The 23,724-nt window shown below is 34.0% G+C and overlaps 3 protein-coding genes and 1 pseudogene across 3 annotated transcripts; 1 reads left to right on the forward strand and 3 right to left on the reverse strand.

Annotated features, from left to right (window-relative positions):
- Positions 1-1,274: 1,274 nt before the first annotated feature.
- LOC111411116 (S-adenosylmethionine synthase 2-like) lies at positions 1,275-1,598 on the reverse strand. The gene has a single exon (XM_023041678.1). It carries the CDS (start codon positions 1,596-1,598, stop codon positions 1,275-1,277), a length of 324 nt encoding a protein of 107 aa, XP_022897446.1.
- A 910-nt stretch (positions 1,599-2,508) lies between these two features.
- LOC111411117 lies at positions 2,509-3,539 on the forward strand. Its single transcript, XM_023041679.1, has 2 exons — positions 2,509-2,545; positions 2,617-3,539. Exons 1-2 carry the CDS (start codon positions 2,509-2,511, stop codon positions 3,537-3,539), a joined length of 960 nt encoding a protein of 319 aa, XP_022897447.1.
- A 4,304-nt stretch (positions 3,540-7,843) lies between these two features.
- Positions 7,844-8,831, reverse strand: LOC111411119 (annotated as a pseudogene).
- Positions 8,832-12,438: 3,607 nt separating this feature from the next.
- On the reverse strand, positions 12,439-15,138 carry LOC111409847 (S-adenosylmethionine synthase 1-like). Its single transcript, XM_023039927.1, has 2 exons — positions 14,929-15,138; positions 12,439-13,857 (listed from the first exon to the last, which is right to left on the reverse strand). The coding sequence occupies exon 2, from the start codon at positions 13,846-13,848 to the stop codon at positions 12,685-12,687; it is 1,164 nt and encodes a 387-aa protein (XP_022895695.1). The 5' UTR covers positions 13,849-13,857; positions 14,929-15,138; the 3' UTR covers positions 12,439-12,684.
- Positions 15,139-23,724: the final 8,586 nt, after the last annotated feature.

The raw sequence follows: 23,724 nt of genomic DNA on the forward strand, positions 1-23,724 counted from the left end.
CATAATTGCACTATTCATGACAAAATCAGAATATATTGCTACAATCAAAGTAATTAAAAAGGCTTTGTGTGCTTAGAGGTTTGCTTCATTAATTTTGTATTTTAAATAACTATGTAGTAGTATGTTCAGATAGTCCCTCTATGCAAAAATTTTGTTTTTCATGAATGTATCAAGCACATTGATGTTAGACTACACTTTATTATAGCTTTTGTATCACAAAAAGTTGTAAGACTTTAAAAAATACATACACAATATAATCCTTCAGACATGGACACTAAGGTACTGTCAAGACTGAGATTTAGAAGATGCAAGTACATTCTAAACATCGGTGGAGTTAAATAATTTCCAATTTTATCGGTTCTCATTTTTGGAATTGTTATTAACAAGTGAAAATTTTTCCTTGTAGATCATTTGATACTAAGGTGGAGGTTTGCTGGACAAATTGTTGTTAAACGACCTCTCCGATGATGATGTAACTCGGTATAATTTTTTTCAATCGATATCGACCAAATGATATAACCAGAAGTCAACACCTCAATGAAATGACTCGATCTTAAAACTATTTGCGAAATTGAAAGCAGCCTAATTTAATTAGTACTGCTCATGGCCCATTTTCCTACTTCTTGGACGGCTTAGAGGTGATGGCTTTCTTAGTGCTATGTCTAACCTACTTATTCATATGGGGCTTAGCCCATTACTGTATCCTAATGGTTTTCTTTTATATATGCTACATTTCCTTTACCTTTGCAATGATCATGCGTTAATTGCCTCTTCCTCTTGAAAGAATAAAACAGCTGCCTTCTCTGTGATTTGAGCATCCCATTTTCTTTTTCCATTTTTGCCTTTGTGGCTACCTGTGTGGCTTAAAACACACCTCCATTCTATGCTCTTTGTGGGCAAGACAAAAAACAATCGAAGTAGGGAGATATTGAAAGTTTTGGGTCGATTTTCTTATGGTGTTGATCAATTGGATTCATTACTAAGCCCTAAAAAGACTTGTGTAATATAGTCTTCAACTTCATAGAAACATCAACTGTGGAGAAATTTTAAGACACACACTGGCATCCATATTTCTTCACAAGTCAGGCCTAAGACAAGCTAGAGGTTAAAAATAGTAAAAAAAAGAAAAAAATTGGGCAAAGCACACGAAAAATACGAGTTCGCTGCAGATCATCTAACAGGAACAACCACATTATAGAACACATTGTAAAGACTCTATAAAATAAAAAGTTTTGGGGCTTCTCCCATTTAGGGGGCTAAGTTACCTTCCATGTTTACTCAGAGTCATCCCTTTCGAAGTGGCCATATACAGTGGTATTAAAATACCTTTCGTTGCCATCCTTCTTAAAGTCTAAGTTAATGGAAATCATCCGAGACAAAATTTTCATGATGTCCTTGTCTAGGATACTCCCAATGCCACCAACAAACACCGACAATGGCTTAGGCATACCAATGGCGTATGAGACCTGCACTATGCATCCGTGAGCAATACCTTTGTGATATAGAACATATTGTTGAATGAATTGAAGAGGAATTGGATCAAAATTGGAAAAAGTTAATAGCGCAACTAGAGCATCTGGATTTCGATTTGGGTTCATAATATCATTTTGAAAAGAGAACAATGATAGGAGTAGAACCCACTATTTCACTATGACATACGATGGGCTTCAGCCATTTGGGTTCGTTTACGACTCGACAATTTCTTTCAAAGTTTTGGTGCTATTTTTGTTATTTAGTTTATTTCATATTCTTTTTATTGTTTGATTAAACTTGATTTTAATTAATTTTAGTCATCTTGAACTAGTTTTTCATGTAGACCCTTATAAAGTTCAAATATAGTTGGGTCATTTCCAAGAGAAGGCACCCCAAGAATGTAAGGACATAACTATAATTCATAACATTTTGGTTTGATGTTTATTAGTAAATAGATGTTTATTTATTGAGAGTTAATTATTCATTGTATTTTTGAGTAAGTGATTAAGGATCATCGATTTTATTGTGATAATATGAGTTATATACTTAAGTAGATAAGTACACACATATAAATTAACTTGTATTTAGATTAAACCCTTGTCTGGTGGCCTTTAATTTGTTTTGAATTTTTTTATTTATTTTATTTTTTATTTATTTATTTATTTTATTTTATTGGGAGAATGTAGGGGTAAAAAGTAGGAAAAAAATTTGGGTTTACATATAGAATAGTTTATTGTGTGAATGTGTGGTTGAAAATAAGTATGAAAAATAAATTTTTTAATCAAAGGCTTGCAACGAGGAGTTAAGAACGATTATTTATTTATTTATTTATTTTTAAGATTTATAGAGGCTAACACACTATCTGGATCAAAGGATTAGTTACTGTACCAATTGTGATACAAAATTTTCTTGAAATTGCGAGTGTTTGTTTGAGGGTAATAAAATAATACACTTGAAGGAATCATAGCATCTCACCGTACAACTACTTATAGTGAAGTGCTTTGGCGAGCTCATTCAATTTCTGATCGTCTCGAAATGGATTGGATGACTGAGAAAAGTGATGAATTTTATGGTAAATGAAAGTGGAATGGACCAAATAAAGGGAAAGGATTTGGACAATTTAAGAAAGCCAATAAGGATCAGGATTAGGATCCAAAAAACCAAATAAAGTTATTCCTCAATGCCCTAAATGCGAGAAGGTGCATAGAGGAGAGTGCCTATTTGGGAAAAATGTGTGCTATCGATATGGCCAAGAAGGACATTTTGCCCCGAATTGCAAGGCATACCCACCTAAAAAAGATCTTGAGCAAGGGAAGAAAGTGAGAGCCAAAGTTTTTACTTTAACTCAGGAAGAAGCAAAAGAGGATTCGAACGTAATGGCAGGTATTCTATTAATATTTGAACTACCTGCATATGTTCTTATAAACTCAGAAGCTACTCATTCATTTGTTTCTACCACTTTTATTGCTAAATCATGTGTTGCATATGAGAAAATCGATAGTCTTCTAGAAATTTCCATCCCATCAGGTAGAATTATGAACACTAATCAGATCGCTAAGGCAGTGAAGTTAGAAATGAATGGAAAAGAATTAAAGGCTGATTTATACCTCCTAGACATGAAAGACTTCGACGTCATTCTAGGAATGGATTGGTCGGGAAGCAACCATGCAACCATTCGATGTTTTGAAAAAGAAGTAATTTTTCAAAAGCTTGGGGAGGAAAAGTTTCGATTTTGTACTGTACGAGTTAAATCTTTACCTAGACTTGTATTAGTCATGAAGGCAGAAAAGATGTTAAAGAAAAGATCTTGCCAGGGATTTCTGGTGAGTATACATGGAACTCAGCATTCAGAACTTACTATTGGTAATGTGCCAATTGTACGAGATTTCATTGATGTATTCCCTGATGACTTACCTAGCGTACCACCTGATAGACAATTAGAGTTTACAATTGACCTCGTACCCGGAGCATCTCCAGTAACTAAAGCTCCATACAGGATGGCACCAAAAGAACTTCAAGAATTAAAGATACATTTACAGGAATTGTTGGATAAAGGTTACATCTGACTAAGTACATCTCCTTGGGGTGCACCAGTTTTGTCTGTAAAGAAAAAAGATGGATCGATAAGATTGTGCATTGATTATAGGGAATTGAACCGATTGACGATCAAGAACAAATATCCCCTTCCTCGAATTTAAGACCTCTTTAATCAGTTAAAAGGCGCAACAGTATTTTCCAAGATTAATTTGAGGCCAAGTTATCATCAAATTGAAGTTGAAGGCAGATGACATTTCAAAGACAGCATTTAGAACTTTCTATGGTCAGTACGAGTTCACCGTAATGCCATTTGGATTAACAAATGCTCCTGCAGTATTTATGGATTTGATGAATAGAGTATTCCATCAGTATTTAGGTCAATTTGTCATTGTATTCATCGATGACATTTTGGTGTATTCAAGGAATAAGGAACATCATGAAGAACAACTCAAGATAGTGTTGGTGACACTACGGAGGGAGAAATTGTATGTCAAATTCAAGAAATGTGAATTTTGGCTTGAACGTATAGTTTTCCTTGGTCATGTGGTTACAACACAAGGGATAGAAGTAGATCCTACTAAAATTGAAGTAGTAACCAATTGGCCTAGACCAACAAATGTAGATGAAGTTCGTAGTTTCTTGGGACTAGTCGGTTATTTTTCGAAGATTCATCAAATGATTTTCTAAACTAGCCGGGCCAATGGCCCAACTAACTAGAAAGGGTGTAAAATTTCAATCGATTGAGAAGTGTGAGGAGAGCTTCTAAGAACTGAAATAGAAATTGGTTATAGCTCCAGTTTTAACTATACCAGAGGGTTCAGATGGGTTCGTTATATACAGCGATGCATCCAAACAGGGATTGAAATGTGTACTGATACAGCATGGAAAGGTGATCGCATATGCCTCAAGAAAACTGAAACAACATGAACAAAATTACCCTACACATGATCTCGAATTGGCGACGGTAGTACATGCCCTAAAAATATGGCGTCACTACCTATATGGGAGAAGGTACGATATTTATACGGATCATAAAAGTTTGAAATATTTCGTCACTCAAAAGGATTTGAATATGAGTTAGCGAAGGTGGTTGGAGTTAGTTAAGGATTATGATTGTCTATTACCATCCGGGTAAAGCTAATGTAGTCGCGGATGCTCTTAGTAGGAAGACAGTGGGACTATTAGCAGTTTTACCCACATCTCAGCTGCAGTTGATAAAGGAGTTTGATAAATTGAAGCTGGAAGTTATCATTCCGCCAGCTCAGATTACTACAAAGATTGCAGCATTAAAGATTCAAACCACTCTTAGGGATCGAATCAAGGATTCTCAAGACAACGATCCCTTTTTGAGAAAAATCCAATCGGAAGTTGGTACGAGTAAAAGAAAAGGCTTTGCAATAGTAGAAGACAATGCTTCGATGTTTGAAGGAAGGTTATGTGTACCAAAAGATGAAGGGATAAGAAAAGAAATATTTGAGGAAGCACACTATGCCCCATATGCTGCACATCCCGGCGGTACTAAAATGTATCGGGACCTTCGCGACATATTCTGGTGGAGGAATATGAAAAAGGGGATTGGTCTCTTTGTTGAGAAGTATATTGTATGTTAGCAAGTTAAAGCAGAAAATCAAAAATCATCAGAACCATTGAACCCATTAGAAATTCCAGAGTGGAAATGGGAGCAGATAGCCATGGATTTTGTCGTTGGTCTTCCAAAGTCAACGAAAGGACACAATCCCATTTGGGTAATTGTAGATCGATTGACAAAATCAGCTCATTTTCTTCCAGTAAGAATGAAATACAGTATGGATCAATTTGCTCAGTTATATGTTAAGGAAATTGTTAGGTTGCATGGAACCTCCATCGTCTCAGATCGAGATCCAAGGTTTACTTCTAAATTTTGGAAAAGCATGCAAAGAGCTATGGGGACAAAGTTAAATTTTAGCACTACATATCACCCCCAATCTGATGGACAGTCGGAAAGGACAATTCAAATTTTAGAAGATATGCTCCGAGAATGTGTCTTAGATTTGGGAGGTAGTTGGGAGTCTCATCTATCATTAGTGGAGTTTGCATATAATAACAATTTCCAAGCTACTATCGACATGGCTCCTTATGAAGCCCTCTATGGTAGAAGATGTAGATCACCAATTCATTGAGATGAAGTTGGAGAAAAACAAATCTTGGGCCCAGAAATTAATTCAAAGACAGTGCAAACAATTGATAAAATTAGAGATAGAATAAAGTCTGCTCAAGATAGACAGAAAAGTTATGCAGACCAATGAAGGAAGTCAATAGAATTTGAAGTCGGTGAGAAAGTCTTTCTAAAAGTGGCACCAATAAAAGGAGTTCTTAGATTCGGCAAGAAGGGAAAGTTGAGACCTCGATTTATAGGTCCTTTTAAAATTCTAGACAGAATTGGAAATGTAGCATACCGCCTAGCGTTGCCGCCCAGACTATCGGCAATGCATAATGTATTCCACGTATCAATACTTAGAAAATATGTGCACGATCCCGAACATGCGATAAGCTATGAATCTTTGAAAGTATAGAAGGATTTAACTTACGAAGAGGCCCCTTTGGAGATAATCGAAAGGAAAGTACATGCATAAAGAAATAAAGAAGTCGCATTGGTTAAGGTTTGATGAAAAAATCATGGAGTCGAGGAGGCCACTTGGGAGAAATAAGAAGAAACAAAAGCCAAGTATCCTGGGCTTTTCGGCTAAATAAGGTAATTTCGAGGATGAAATTATTTTTAGGGGGAAAGGATGTGATGCCCCGACTTTTAATTATATTTTCATATGGAGAAAAATCAATATTGATCGTTTTACGAATGAGATAGCCCATGTCTAACATTGTTGTCACATTAAGGTCTAAAGGTTAATATGATAAGTTAACCCATCTAGTTGCCACAAAAAAAAAAAAGAAAAAAAAAACGATTTATTGTCTTAGTTATATAAATTTATTATAACTTTTATCTAGGGTCGACTATTTAAAAATTATAGAAAATTTATAAAATATATCAATATTATACTTGTTATGTAGTTCGTGTTGAATAACATAAATTGGCTCAAGAAGAAATATTTTTAGGCTACTTATACCCAAGTTATGTTAATAAAAATAAAGTATTCTAGATTTTATATTTTATTAATAAATAAAATGTAAATAATAATAAAATAATAGAATGAAACAGATTTTAATACGGTTACTTGGATTTGGAAAGGATGTTATAACTTAAACATAATTAAGTCCCTTAATTTTGGTATTAATTGATATAATTAACCCATAAACTCTTAAACAAATACGTTTGGAATTAAATGGTGAATCTTAGAAGTCATTTGATTATCAAAGAAAAAAAAAAGAAGAAGAAGAAAGAAACTGAAAATAATTATTGTAGTCACGTTTTTGTGAATTATATATATGTATATAGAGGTTAAAATTTTCTTTTAGAACATAAACCTCATTCTCTAAGTTGATATATATATTATTTTTCTACAAACATATTTTCTGATTTATTGTTTATGAAATCAAGGTAAGAATATATGGTGTAAGTGGTAAATTCTTATCCTTGATATTTATGTAAATTTGGCATGAAATACTATAAGGCCTTCGGGTTGAATTATATGTTAAGTCCTTCGGGATGGACCGTCAGGTCAAAGAAAAGAAGTTAAATCCTACGGGATGGACCTTTGGGTCAATATGATTAAATCCTACGGGATATGGGGATTCTTAAGAAATTCCTTGAGCTGTTGGAATTGCGACCAGTTTGCTCTAAAGTTAAGACATGTCGGTATGTTATGCCATCTTATGTTTATATCATGTTATAAGAATATGCACATATTTTTACTGAGTGTTTTCAAAATACTCACTCTTACAATACTTTTCAGATTAAAACGGGTCGTGTAGACGAGTGGAAGATTGACCGGCGATGCTTATGAGGTCATCAAGTAAAGTTTCTAGAAAAATAATCATCAAATTCTATTTAAAAGAATGTCATTATTTTAATTTTTATGCATGGTATTTAATATTTTTCTTAGAGTACGAGCATTCGACACTTTATGTTGAATTTTAATTTACAGTTTGAAATAGGATATTTCAAGATTTTATTTTAAATCATTATTTTGTCGTTATTGAATTGTCGACCACATTTTGATCACTAAAATAAAAAGTTATATTTCCGCTTAAATTAGATTAAAAAAAAAAATCTTGATAGCACCTTGAGCTCATTTTTATTTAAAAATAACAATAATAATGAAAAAGAGTTCGGGGCGTTACACTCTCCAATAACACACTTACTAAATGGGTTTAAGTGGAAGATTATCTTTTAGTCGAACTATTTCTTAGGGATTATAGTGTTATGACATGCTCCTTAAGGTCCACAGCAATCTCATCATAAGTAAGGGTGTGTTAGATACACCAAAATTTTCCATGAAGAATTCCATTTTCCAACTTTATGGTGTTTGATAGGGTTTTATTTCCATGGAATTGTCTTTTCTTGCTTGTCTCGGGAATTGATATTTTCTTGGTTTTTAAGGAAAACCAATTCTCACCAAAGTGGTGAGAATTGAAATTCAATGTTACTGTAGCATTTTGTTTATTTTGTTTATTTATTTTTTTTATTTTTTTATTTTTTTGTGTTGGTAATGAAAACAAATTCTCAGATTTATTATAAAAAAAAATATTTTTTTAATTGACAATTTCCATGTAAAACAAAGCCAAACGAACACCCAAAGATAGATGATTTTCTGTTATATATATTGGCAATGAAAACAAATTTCATTCCCAATATCAATAAATTATATCCCTTTAATTGATAATTTTCATGTAAAATAAAGTCAAACGGACATAAAAAAACACTTTAATTCAAACATTTTCCACGTAAAAGATTATACCAATCAAACACGATAATTTATAATTCTCAGGAAAACAATTTCCCATCAATTCAATTCCCTGAAATTTGTTTTCTTTCCATCTAAATTTCACCTTTGCAATAAAACGGACCCTAATAGTTTCTTCATGCTGAGTTGAGATGAGAATAGTTGAAACCTAACAGGAACTATTGCACCATTGTCATTGTAGTACTCGATTGTAACTTGGGTCTTTCCATCGGGTTTCAACCACGGACACATTCCATTCTTGTGGACTTCCGTTACACATGCACCTAGTTTACTAGCAAGCACATGGTTGAGAGACATGAGAACATGGGGTCTCATTTTTGGTGTCGCCAAACATGTGATCTGATCACCTGCACCAATCTCATTGGGGCATTTTGTTAGGTGGCCATGGACAACTAAAGCAATATCAGGGCTCTGTTGCTCCATGACTTTGCTCTTGTACTCGAATATGTAGAAAATAATTTGATTATAATGAATTGATTAATTGAAAAGTAAAAAGCTCGACGATCAAATTTATATATTATAATAATTTTAATTTGATAAATTGAAAAGTGTATAAATTTGCTGTTAAAAAACAAGTAGTCGTCGAAAATGGTCATTAAAGTAACATTTGAATTAAGCTATGCACATATAGGAGAATATATTGCATGTAGCAAAAGTATCAGCAATGGAAGCACAAATGCTAGCTTATGTGCTATTTGCAAAAGTTTGAACTGTAGATGAATTAATTCATGCGGTGCGTGTTTTGAGAACACCATAAGAAATCACGTATCGTATGCTCTAGATCTATGCAGAAAAGAGAGTGAAGGTGAATGGGATGTTTATCCCGGTACTCCAGTCGCCACATATCCTTGTAAGTTGTGTCTCTATGAACATATGCTCGTGTGGTTTCTATGTCAACCGTCTCACGTATATTATTCAAAGGATTAAAATGTTTGTACCGAGAGGGGGATTACCGAACCATGACTCCCCCTCACAAACATGCGGGCCCCGCCCCTTATTAAATAATCCAAGCCGTGGTCCCCACATCATGTTGTGTGTAGTAGGTAAAAGATTATGTAGATAATTATGTACGTATAGCATGACCCTTATTTAAATCTCAATGTTGGAATTGGGTTGTGACCCTAATCTTGTTGAGTATTTGATTGGAAATATTATTGAAAGAGTATTGGGAGTTGGTAGTAAACTTGAAAATGTTTTGAAAGAGTCCAAGGTGAATTTGACTCCTATTTCATCCCAAATTCTCCATTATTGTTTTTACCCAATGTTATGGGACTTCACATTATATTAAACTCATCATGTATTAATTTTTCTAGTATGTTAAGGATTCTTCAGTTATAAGTATGTTGTGTACAACAAATATTAATATGGATTAATTGTCAAATTAGTTATCGATCCAAAGAGATCATTTGTAACTCCTTACTATAAATTATAGTGATTTTTATGTTTCTGCCCGTGTTTTTCTCTATTTTGTATTTCTACGTAAATTTTGTTTTCTTTGTGATTTATTATTCATATTGATCTTATTTTCACGTCTTTAATTATTTGTCCCAATTCTTAACAAAGTAATGTTAGAGCTGTTTTACTTAAGGGTGAACATGGTTCCATATAGTTCTGGTTCCAAGAGAACCGAACCGAACCATGAACCAATGAATTTTTTTTATTATGGATTCAAATGGTTTTTTAAAAAATATGAAACCAAACTAAACCGAACCGTTCGGTTCTGGTTTGGTTCTAATTTCATTTCTTAAATTTTTAGATATATATCATATAAATTAGTAATGTATACCTAAATAAGAAAATAAGCATCAAACATTTAGGAAGTTCAAATTTCAATCATCGAGATCAAAAAAGTCATAACTAAAAAATCAAATATATTCATAATTTGAATACACAAATCAGTTTTCATTTTCATACAAAAAATTGTTTAATAAGTAATAGCAATTATTCGCTAAATTAATTGCAGCAGTTTTGAAGGCACACCCCTACAATAAAGGATGAATTATCAAAATTTTTATAGTCCACTTCTACAGGCAACATTAACCGTTTAATATTTCATGAATGTTTATTATGTTTTCCTCTATTTGTGAAGAACACAAATAACTCATCGAACAATCAAGGTAAAAAAAAGAGTTTAGAGACTTTTTAAGTAATTGACTACTTTCATTTTTCGATCTTAAATGACACTCCACTATCTTGATGAAAATACGGTACCAGTATGCTACGACATTATGTAGTTTGAAAAGGAGTGGAAGAGAAATAATTCAACTGCATACAAAAATAGAGTGTAGACAACTAATGAGTTGTTTATCTCTAATGATCCAAAATTGATTAATAAACTGTATTCAATTAGTAGGCTATCTTCAAGAAATATAAAATTAGAGTCTCCCCTAATTATTATATATAAAATTAAATATTAAGTTTGGTTCTAGTTTTGGTTTTTGAACTAGAGCTAAACCAAAATTAAAACCAAATGGTTCTCGGTTCACAAAATCAAAATCATTAATTTTTTTTATAGAACCGAACCGAACCGTTTGGTTGGGTTCGATTCTGGTTTGATTTGGTCTGGTTTGGACATTTTGTCCACCCCTAATTTTACTTTCAACAAAGTGATTTCAGATCTGGTCCAAATTATAACACTCAATTTCAACTCTGTACCTATTTGTTTAACTTTTGAAAATGGGTTCCAAGTATGTTATTTCATGAATTTGTTGGAAGCTGCAATATCCATGAGTGCAATGGAATGTCGAGCACAAGGCAATGGTTATGATACTCATAGAAATAATTAGTAAAGAGTATCAAATGTATTCGCTAGTAGCTATCATTAGCAATATTTTCTTGATCATGGATAGATTAGAGCTCAATAAATTGTTATTTTGTTGTAATGATATTGATGTGAATCCCCATAGCAACGGTGACTACGAAACCTACAACTAGATTGAAATCCGATCTCAAGAACGCCAATAAGCAAGGTTTTGAATTTTACCCACAAAAGATGAATCAAGCAACCAATAATTGAATAAATTACGGACCTCTTAATTATACGATTTATAAATATCACATGGATTTGTGAACGTCACAAGAAACTCAATTTCCTGATATGCTCAATTTGTCCAAAAAAACAAAAAGTTTGAAGCATAAAGCCTCGAGAGAAAATTCTCAATTCAATTCATCATAAAAGTCTTGATTGTTACAATGAGAAGATAAGAAACCTATTTATACTAACCCTGAAACTAATTAAAAACAAAATAAAACACTCAAAATATGAAAAGTTACCAAAACATAAGAATTCTAGGCTCAATAAAACTCTCGCACGAAAAAGAAAACTTTTCTCCCTAAACTATACGATGCAACCGCATGTTATATTTCCATGCCGTCACATGGAACATTTCATCAGCCTCCGATTTCTCTCTGCACGCCACCATGCGATCACATGGCTTTTAAGCTATGCTCTCCTTCTCCTTGTGCAGAATTTTCTTTACGATTTCGAATTGTACTCTTGGATGAGAATTCGATACTCGAGCTAAAAGTTATGCCTATTTTAATCCACGCTGCTCGTTTATCCCTATATCTTCCAAAACTTTGAATCCAACGCATCAAGCATAATTTCGCCTTCATGACCAAAATATAAGTTGTTATTTGGCTTGTCAACTTCAACATTTTGTACTCTATAGCTCAATCAAGTAATTGGACAACTTAATTGGCTCTTCAAGGTCTTTAAATTGGCTCGATTCTAGGTCTCAACTCCTTATCAACAGGCGCTGAGTCCTTAAGCTTCTTAATAATATTTGAAACCCCCCCTCCCCCCAAACCCAACCCAACAAAAAATCACATCACATATAATATGAGGCAAGAGGTGCACGTAGATTAACAAATGAATCCTAAACCAATGTTAATAAATTCAATGTTTTTCATGTTTATGAAGTGGTGAATGACTTTGAATCGGTCCGCTATGTAGCCTAGTTTCTAAAATTTCCATACAAAACTTTGAATTGAAATGTATGGAACAATCAAATTAACAGAGTGAACCAAATAGAACAGCTATGAACAAAACTATATTTAAAGGTTTCCAAACATCAACTATAGAGAAATTTTATGAATACATCCGCATCTCTTACAAGGCAGGCTCAAGACAAACTAAGGGTTAAAAAAGGGAGAAAAATAGAAGGGAAAAAGCAGGACAACAAATAAGACTTGGCCACAGACCATCAATTTGGAATGATCACATGATTCAACACATTGCAAGGATTGTATAGCATAACTAGTTTTGGGGCTTCTCTCATTTGAGGAGCTTAGTTACCTCCCATGTGAAGTCGGGGTCATCTCGTCCGAAGTGACCATGTGTAGCGGTTTTCAAGAACCTTCCATTGCCACCCCTCTTCAAATCCAAGTTAGCGGAAATCATTCCGGGTCTGAAATCGAAAATTTCCTTCACAATCTTCAAGATGTCCTTGTCTGGTATGCTACCAGTGCCGTAAGTGTCAACAAACACAGATAATGGATCAGGTAAACCAATGGCATATGAGACCTGCACTATGCATCTGCGGGCAAGGCCACTGGCAACAATGCTCTTGGCAGCCTGCCTAACGATGTAGGCCCCACTTCTGTCGACCTTAGTTGGGTCCTTTCCAGAGAAAGCACCCCCGCCATGGGCACCCCACCCACCATAGGTGTCAATAATAATTTTGCGACCTGTGAGACCAGCATCACCATGTGGCCCACCAATAACGAACCTACCAGATGGGTTGAGGTGGAAGGTTGTCTTTTCATCAAGGTACTTCCCAGGGATGACAGGTTTGATGACGTGCTCCTTAAGATCCTTAGCAATCTCATCATTAGTAACAGTTTCGTCATGCTGAGTCGAGATGAGAACAGTGTGGATCCTAACAGGAACCATCGCACCATTGTCATTGTAGTACTCGACTGTAACTTGGGTCTTTCCATCAGGTCTCAACCACGGACATGTACCATTCTTGCGGACTTCAGTGAGGCGGGCACCTAGTTTAGTAGCAAGCACATGGCTGAGAGGCATGAGCTCAGGGGTCTCATCTGTGGCATAGCCAAACATGTGACCCTGATCACCCGCACCAATCTCCTCTGGACGCTTGGTTAGGTGGCCGTGGACAACTTGAGCAATATCAGGGTCCTGCTGCTCAATGTTAACTAAGACCTTGCACTTGTCCGCATCAAGACCAACATTATCTGAAGTAAATCCTATGTTACGGCAGGTGTCACGCACAATCTTCTCATAGTCGATATTGCCCTTGGTTGTGATCTCACCAAATATCATTACCATGTTCGTTTTTGTACAAGTTTCGCAGGCAACTTTGCTATCGGGATCCTGTTCAAGGCAGGCATCAAGTACTGCGTCTGATATCTGATCACAAAGCTTGTCAGGGTGGCCCTCGTTCACAGATTCAGAGGTGAATAGGAAGGTGTCCATGTTTTCAACCTGCACAAGTTAAATTACATTTAAAAAGTATAAGTTCATAATTATAATTCAACCCCGTCATGTACGGAAAATATAACATGCATTATAAAATCAAACTTTCTATCAGTCACTATAAACCTAGTAACTTTTGCATTTTGAATTAGCCCAAATGTGCACTTCTCTTACAAGCGGAACACAGACTATATGCCCAGGTAGAGCAATTGATAATTTCTGAAAAGGTCATGATCCACTCAACAAGTTCTTCTGCAGACACTAATGGGAAAACTGATTTAAATACTTAAATACATTCTGAACAGCAAGACTGTAAATCAAGAAATGATCATAAGTATTTATAGCAGCAATATTTGACACTACTAAACAATAAAAGGAACGTCACATAGACATCATGTAAATTGAACTCTGATGAAGTCACCAACAATCACCATCCACCAAATTGTTTAATTTGGAAGCTTAAAGTTCAGATTTTGATCTTTCTTAAAATCCATAACGAAATAATTAGAGACAACAACAAAATGAACCTTATTCCCAATCAATTTTTCTTCTAATTTCGTGAAGTTGATCCCAGATTACAAAAACAACGAAGTCTTATTCCCATTAAATTAGACGTCCACTACTTGAATAGGTTTTCAACACTCCTTTTGAAGCATTACTAGATCTACTAGAAGACTCAAAGCAACTAGATCCCCGATAACCCAGAAGGATCGTAATTCTTTTGGTCTATCCCTCCCTCTTTCAATCCCTTCTACTCAAATTGAATGTCTGAATACCCACATCAAATTAAGCTATATAACTGGTTCCTTGCAAGACAAAGATCTAAAAGCAGAATGAATTTAAATGAAAATAGAAAAGCATTAACACTAATTCAACATAGATTCTGTCAAAAGAAAACTTCAAACAATTATTATTCTTACAATACAGAGTTCATGGAAACATGACCATAATCCCCACACAATTCAATCAATCAAAAACTCGGATCCATTCATTAACACATTTCAAGTTAGGACAACACTATAAACAACAAACCCATGAATCTAAAAGCATGGATTCCATAAGTTTACTAAATTCTCGGACCTCGAAGATGAACCCAGTAGCCAACAGACGAGAGTTTCTCGGGGAAACTAGTTTTAGGTGCACCAAATGCTTGCAATTCTGATAATGGATTTGAGTCTATTTAGAACTGAATAAATTCAAAAGATAGAAAAGGAATGTTACTTCGAGACGGAGTTCTCCAAACAATAGGGGAGCGCCACATTGCCCCCTGATTGGACAACTCCTTGTCCAAGAAGAAAAAATCAAGAAACAAGCTCACGCTGGTACGTGAGTACAGTTTATACGTGGTGGCGTCTAGGGCGGTTGTGTATTGGTGGTGTTTCAGCCGTTAGATTTGAGATCCGATGGTCGGGATCTTTTGGAGTATGGGACCATTTATGGTATGCTATTTACTACGCAATTTTTAAATGAATATATGTATTGACAATTTAAATTTTACATTATACAGTTGAAAATGTAATTAAATAAAATTCTATGATGGATAAATAAATAATAGTTATGAATTTTTAAAAAATTTTGAATAAAAAGTGATTTGAATAGCTATCGGCAATTTATGATTACAATACTCATATATCTACAAATAAGTTTAATAAGTACTAATCAATAAATTTCTATTTTTTTAGGGTCTGTTTGGGAACGACTTTTTTCTTCAAAAAATTAATTTTTTTATCGTTATTTTACTATTCGTGTCGTCATATTTGACTTTTTTTCTCACAGGTGGACCCCACTTTTCTCCTAACGGTCAAAAAATCAATTCTCAAAATCACTCCCAAACAGTCTTTCACTTCTGGTGTATAGAGCTGTCAATATATTATTGTTTCCATCGAACAAGGACTTGTTGATTTGGGTTGATCTTAGCTTATGTTAGTCTAAACTTAATATTAACTTTTTAAAAAGAAATAGTAATTGGTTTCACAAAATGTGTGAATAATAAATGGGTAATGCTTATGAATGTGTTGTTTTGATTAATTTTTAACGTTGGCCTGATAAAAAAATCTTAATAATTAATTTAGATTTTAAACGAATAGCGATGCACGTTTCTCCTCTTTCGTACTAATTTTTTTTTATTAACGAGAAATGGTAAGTGGAAATACCGAATTTCCAATCCAGATATACGTAGGGGACATAAAACCTTAGGCCAAAAATATAAAGATAAAAACTGATATCACCGTTCGAGTATAATTAATTTAGCTTGAATTTGTAGAAACGCGTAAATTGATTTTTTAATGGATAATGCCATTTGTACAATGTATTTTGAGAATATTGTTGACAATATTGTGTATGTTAAAAAAGTATTGATTGAAAAGATAAATTATTTTTTAAACGGTTCAATGATAACATGTCACGTGTCATATTGTCAACAATATTATAAAATGAATTGTGCACCAAGCATAATTGTGAATGGATTGAGTTTGTACTTCGTCACATATTTTTATACCAAAAATTTAAAAAGTAGTCAAATTGAAAGAATATTGTAGACAGCACTTCCTCTTGTGCAGAGGAATTGCTGTCTGGTTCGTGAATAATGGAACAGAATATTTGGTATAATATTCGAGAATATCTTCTTCTTTTTTATGATCGGGAAATTCACAGTCGTTACCTTTTGGGTGCACAATAGGTAAATCTTCGGACTGATGTAATAGTCTGTAAATAATGCCAGTCAGGTAAACCGCACTATACAAATCTCGTGCAACAAGCTCGATCGAGAAAGTGTTGGTATGAGGAATTGAACTCGTGATCAAAGGTCTTTACGTTCACCTACTCCACCAATTTAAGCATCCCATAAGGGGCATATTTGAGAATATCTTTGTCGTTTTAGTGTCATGATTCTTCAATCTTTACATATAATGGACTATTTTGAATAATTAAAGTAGATTAGATGGAATATGTGAGATCTAAAGCTCAATTAATTCAAGTTGGACTCGTGGCTTCTCAGCTGCTACCAAAAATATAATGAGCAAATAATATACTACAAATATGTTGAAAACTTTCGGTCTTGCATGCTCGTGTATATATAATATTGGTGGGTTACACGTCAATTCCCACTCTTATAATGTCACATTAAGAAGTTATAGAAAACGTCTATAGCACTTTCAAGCTGCATTTGGGTGTAATCCTATGAGAACTTGAACATTTGAGATTGTTTGAGAACGTTTGACATGTGGCAGTAATGAATAAAATTAAACGTGTTAAATAAATTTTTGATTTTCAGTTTTTTATAATCTTCCAACAACATTCGATTTGTTGTACCAACTGTTTTAAAAGACACGCATTGACTATGCCTCGACAGAATCCAAGCGGCTTAGCACCATATATAGCAGTCAACAACAACTGTTGACCACTAATGTGCGCCTAAGTGCACATGCATAATTATCTTTCTTTTTAAAAATTTTTAATTTAAATTTTTTTTTTTAAAGAATTCTTCTAAATTAAAACGTAAATGTTGATTTCATCACTTAGTTGGTCGTAAATTCAAAATAGTCTCTTAAAACCTTAAACAAATGAATCTCTCAAGAATTTCTATTTATTTACTATTTACATTTGGAACTTATCTTTTCATTGAAAATTTTGAAAAAATGTATAAATTTCCTATAAATTTGCTTTAGATGTTTGGTAAGTATTATTTTTAATTTTTTTTTATTGGTTAAAAAATAAAATAAGAAAATACTTTTTTTACGCCTGTGTCTCGTCTAAGCTAATCTAGCCCATTACTTGACCTCTACGCAACATTACGCGTTACGCCTTTTTAGAACATTAATTGTACCAAAGAAAGTAAGAGATAAATTATGTTGTTTGATGTGGGTTCTATGCGAGAATGCAATAGGCTCATGCATGGTCTGATGCCCGAATCTATGTGGGGCTTGCCATTGAGATGGAAAAGATGAGAGTTGAGAGGGAGGCCACGGGCCTATGGGTGAGAACGTGGAGGTGAGATGGATTGTGCCAAGTGTCTTAAATTGAATACGAATGTGGCTTTTGTAGGGTTTTTACACCCACTTATTCGTGCTTAAAACCTGATAAATTATGGTTAATTAAACAGATTTCTTTCTAATTTAGTATGATTATTTTAAATTGTAAGAAAAACATGGGGTCGATGCATTTATAGCCAAAAAGGCGATTCCAGTTAGTTTGGAGTTGGTTCGAGTCAATTAAAGTCTAATCAGATGCCACGGAGAGATGATAAGTAAAAAGAGAGCTATTAAAAGAAAATTTCAAGTTTAGGGCGAAATTCAACTTTTGAAAAGTTTTATGGGCTAAATTGTACACTTTTCGAAACTTAAATATGGACACATTTCAAGTGATTATGAAATTTCAAAGACCAATCTGGAAGATTTTGGAAGTTTCAGCATCAAAATTTAAAGTTTAGGATGAAAGATGACAAAATTTGAACAAAAACGTGAATAACTGACAAAGCCCGCTCGAAAAACTAGAGTTGAGGACCAAATTGAAAATGTCTGAATTTTTTTAAAAAGACAAGGCAAACCGTGGTCCAACTGTTTGGACTGTTTGCCACAGTCCATGTCTCGGTTTTCTAACGTTGGCCAAGATGTAGTGCTAGCTATACTATGTTGTTCTTTGCATTTTCTGAGTTTTCTCGATCAACCATGCTACAAGTTCAGATCTAAATTCAGATATGACATATGTCGACGCATGATTGAACAGTTTAAAAATTTTAAACAAAAACATCCAATCATTTTTTGCACATCAGTCTATCTCTTCATTCCCCTGTTTTTAAGCTTGGCTAAGTGGTTTTATTCCTGCTTGATTCGTTTTTCGAAACACGACATTCAAAATTCTTCTAATACTATAAATTGACCTCGTTTAGGTCATAAAAATTGAGTGACGCCATAGAAAATATCAAAAAAATAAAAAAAAATAGTAAGAAACGTCAAGAGAAAAAAATCAAGAAATTAGTGCTTTTGAAGTTCTTGACTTCGAGGAGGATTCTTGGTGCAAAAATGATCCATTTTTCTTCACTATTACTCAAAAATTTGGTGATCTACTCATTTCGTTTCATGTATTTTTCTTCCCAAATAATGTTTGACTAATCTAATTTTTGGGACGAAAAATTTAACCTAAATGTGAACCTTTACTTTCAATTATCAAGATTTTTTAGTAGAATTCTTTATTGTTTTCTTTTACTTCAATTTCTTATTGTTTTTGAAATTATTGACGCTATTTTATTTAATTGTGAAGATGTAAAGAACCAAGAGGTAAGTTATAGATTTAGGCCGCGTAGTAAAATTTGAAAATTGAATAAAAGGTTGAGATACACTTTTATAATATGTTGTAGTCATAAATTGATTTACTAGGTGATTTAATGCATTTACTAAGGATTTATTCTAATTCACATAGAGATATAGTGAATTGACACGACTAAATAGGATTGATTTGGTTAAATTAGTTAATTTGAACGAATACAATTTTAAGAATGAGCTTGAGAGGCAAATTAATGGGAATAACTACTTTGAAATCGTGAATCCTAATACGTCTCACATATAATGCAAAAACCATATCTGCTACTTGCACATGTTTTAATTGTTTTCTTAGATTTAAAGTATTTAGGATAACTATTGAAATCAATCTTCATTATTTTTATTATAATAGAAGTTGGAAAAATTTTAACCAATATTTAGATAAATAGTCCTTGTGAGAACATTAATCAGAGCTTTTAAATTCACTTTATTAGTTGTTTATAATATCATGTACTTGCGAAATAAATCGCGCAACAAATTTCTAGCGTCAGTGCTTGTGACTATTGTTTATTTAATATTGAGTTTTATTTCTAGCTTTTAATTCATTCATTTTTCTTTCTATCTCTATAGGGTACAAAAAGATATTCATTGTATGCTTCGTTGAAAAAGTAATGTTGTGGAAGATGGCTCCACCGAGGTGTTTTCTCAGGTCAATTAAACTTACCAACTAATATCAAACAATCAATCAAAGGCTCCGACGCACAACTTGTTCTATTACTTAGGTTGCTACTTTTAGCGTACTCCCAAGGAGCAAATGCCTAACGACCCGACATCTATGCCCCAATTATGATATAACGATTATTAGACTTAGCCCCTGTTTGGCCCCCATTATTTTTTATTATAATGGGGGGAATCATGTTGTTTTGAAAAATGAATGATTGTAAAAGAATGAAAAGTTATCGATTTACGTATAATATTGGTTTATTGAAGATTGTGTAGTTGAAAATAAGAGATGAAATTTAAAATTAATTTGATGAGATTTAATGGGGGCCAAACAGGAGCTTAAATTGAATATGATACCAATTATGATATAACGATTTGGACATAGAGGTCGGGTAGTCACAAAAAATGCATGTCTTTTATAACGACCCAACCTCTATACCAAAGCCATTGACTTACGCATTGCCCCATTTGGGAGAGCTTCGACCCCTTGACTTTTCTGTTAAGAATGACTTAAATTGAATCTTTGTACCAATTGAACGTCTTAGATATAAAGACCGGGTCGTTACAACAAGTATGGTGGTGGTTTGCATGCCACAAAGGCGAGGAGAAAAGCAATAGAGACAAGGCATGAAGATGAAGAGTAGCCATTGATTTTCTCTAAAAAAGGCAAAGCGTACAGACAGCTACAGCAAAGGAATGGTAGATATATATAGAGAAAATTACCTAGAAACCTACCTCTATAGATTAATTTTCAAAAAACTAGGAAATAAATTCTCATTTCACAAATCAGGTGGTAATTAAGCCTTAATAATTATAATTAATAAAAATTTAATTAAAACTCAATCCAAATATTCACCCAACCCTCAACCCACCCCAATTTCATCCCCAACCTGTTTTCTCCCTCCTCTCTGTGCCACCACACCGTACCCACCACCACCCGCCTACTGTCAAACCAAGTCATCACTACCACCACCACGACGTAAGAGTGTCTTGATGATGGTATGGTGTGGCAGGGTAGCAGGTTATGGCGGCTGTCGAGCAGCGGTTCGCATTTTCCTCCCTCTCCTCATCCTCATCCCGGGGTGCTCCGATCTTATGTTAGCGAGGCGATAAGAAGACGAGAAGGGTAAAGACATTCAAGCGGTCATACGAAAAATGCAAGGTCTAAGAAGGAAAAGAAAATCGACCACATCGAGGATAAAATTGAGGTCCCCAGGTCCACCCCTTGGACTCTCCCTTTTAATCTCATTTGAAATTCTACAAAATTATCGATTACTCTGTTAGACTTTTGCTTATATTTGCGATTTTCAGATGAAAATCCCTCTAGTTCTACGTCGTACTTTGTGATGATAAGAGAATTGTATATACATTTTATTAATTTAAAAACCAACCCGTCCAGTTCCCCACAATACAACTTTCAAGTTAACTTTTGCTTTTGCAAGATCAGAATAATTGCTAATATAGTGTCTTCTACATTTTCCTGAGGTCAAGACAAATCGTCAACCATAGTTTTGAAGAGGAAATTCAGATCTTATATGGTATTATTGATTCTAGAATAATTATTTATCAATAGATGCTGCTATGAGGAACTAAATATGTCGAGATTTTTTATATACGATGCTTGAAAGCTTACAGAAGATGTTCTTAAAATTATTGTAGAAGGTAATGATGTGATAGTTGGAGATGGAGTTCAGATTATTGGATTTATGATTGGTATGCTGTAGTTTTGATTTTACTTTTGATTTTGGATATGTGGTTGGGCTGTAAGTTGGTAATGCTGGAGATGATGGTTAGGTGAAGGTGGTGCTGGTGGTCCTTTCCTCCATTTTTCTCTAGTAATAGGTGATTGTGTTTATGATGTTGGTGGTGGTTGGTTGTGGTTGTGGTCGTAGTTGTGTGAGATTCAAATGGGCACTGATGGTGAAGTAGTAGTGATGAGCACTGGGTGAAAAGGTGGTGATTGTGCATGTGGGATGGAGTGGTGATGGTGAAGTTGGTCACATGGTTATTTGCCCCCGGTCACATAAGCCATAGGTCACATATCATTATTAATGTCACATATGTTACTAATCACACGTTACATTAAGTCACAGATCAGTATAAACAGGTCGAAAATCAATACTAACAGGTCACATGTCATTTTGTAGAAGTCATAGATCAAATTTATAGGTTACATTTTATATTACGAGTCACGAGTAACAAAATTATAGGTTATATAAGTTTTGGCCTATAAAATGTGTGATTTTTGACCAAAAAAGTGGTGATCAATTAATTTAATAATTTTGATCGATAAAAAAGTTTCAACCTAAAAAATTTGTGATTTATGACTGATTGTGACCAATTTTATATTGATTGTGACTTGATCACATTTCGTCACAGTTAAAAGGTTGACCTGGTCATACACAGACACATTGAATAAAAATTTGATCACATTTAGTCACAATGAGTATAAATTTGGTCACAGTTAGTCACAGATAATACATCTTTGTGACTTGGTTATAGACAACCATAAATTAGACGGTCACAGATAGTCACACTGAAAACAAAGTTGGTCACAGTTAGTCAAAATTACACAAATAGTGACTTGGTTATATACAGTTATAAATTAAACGGTCACAAACAATCACACCGAAGATAAATTTGGTCACAATTAGTTACATATAACATAGATCTTGTCGTAAAAAAATTTGATCACATGCAACACAGGTTTTGTTATATGCATATTCATCCCACCTGATTAGGTCACAAAGTTAATAAAGCTGGTCAATGGTCATTTCCAAAAAAAAAAAAAAAGGGAAAAAAGGTAGTTGCCGAAGGCCGCTGGAATAATTGACTGAAAATTTTAGTAGTATGATTTTTGAAATTTCAAACTTTATTTTCTTAATTTTGAAATTGATCATATGTAATATTCATCCTGCATGATTAGGTCAAAGATTTAAAAGAATTGGTCACAGGTCACAATATGTACACATCACAAATCCAATAAAATTTGTCAAAAGTCATTTATCAAAAAAATTAAAAAAATGTGCAGTGTCATTTGTTGGAACGATCGCCTAAGTCATTGTCGGAATATTTTCCGACGAAAAATTGTCGTCGGAACCGGGGCGGGTCATCGGAGCGATCGCCGGAATTCTTGCCAGAGGTAAGGCAGGTCGCCGAAATTCTAGCTGGAGCAATCGCTGGAATTCTCGCCGGAGGTAGGTTAGGTCGCCAGAGTTGAGGTTGGGTTGAGAGAGAGAGAGAATTGTTTGAATTTAAAATTTAGTGTGATAGGTTATCTAGGGTGGGGTGGGAGAGAGAGTAGATTAATTATATTATAATTAAATATTTAATAAATTTAATTATTACCTTATTTTTGAAAGATATTTAGATGTTTGTTAGTTGTGAAATGTGATTTTTAAATGTAGGATTTGTGTGGTGTTCCCATATATATATATATATATATTAGTTTAAGTTAACACAACATGGGCTAAAAGTGCCCAATAAATGGGCCAACACAATAAAAGGGTCATCCAAGAAATATAGTGGCCATGAGCAACATTACCTGCTTTCAATAGCCCGAGTTGTTTACAAGTCAAGCCTTTAGTCTTGATTGTTAATAATCAATTCAACATCGATCAAAACCTGTGAAAATATAATTTGATGCATCGCTCAAAATTTATTGGATATTAAAACCCAACAAATCTCCACTTGCTACCTTATCTACCTACAAACAATCAAAAACACAAAGTTAATACTTGCATAATCAAGATGACCAATAAAATTGGGGTCACAAACCTAACCTCGTGTTTCGAACTCGAAACACAAACCATACTTGCTCCATGTACTCACTAAGGCTAAGGTAAAAAATATCCAAGTAGGAACAAGTAATCACAGTAATCGATCAAGAGAATATTAT

The sequence above is a fragment of the Olea europaea genome, chromosome 15 (genome assembly GCF_002742605.1).
Source record: "Olea europaea var. sylvestris chromosome 15, O_europaea_v1, whole genome shotgun sequence".
NCBI lineage: Eukaryota > Viridiplantae > Streptophyta > Magnoliopsida > Lamiales > Oleaceae > Olea > Olea europaea.

Excerpts from the sequence above, each read along its gene's own strand:
- LOC111411116 (XM_023041678.1), bottom strand. The coding sequence starts at position 1,598 with ATGAACCCAAATCGAAATCCAGATGCTCTAGTTGCGCTATTAACTTTT.
- LOC111411117 (XM_023041679.1), top strand. The coding sequence starts at position 2,509 with ATGGATTGGATGACTGAGAAAAGTGATGAATTTTATG. Across the intron at positions 2,546-2,616 it reads GAAAAGTGATGAATTTTATG|GATTAGGATCCAAAAAACCA; the intron begins GTAAATGAAAGT and ends AATAAGGATCAG.
- LOC111409847 (XM_023039927.1), bottom strand. The coding sequence starts at position 13,848 with ATGGACACCTTCCTATTCACCTCTGAATCTGTGAACGAGGGCCACCCT.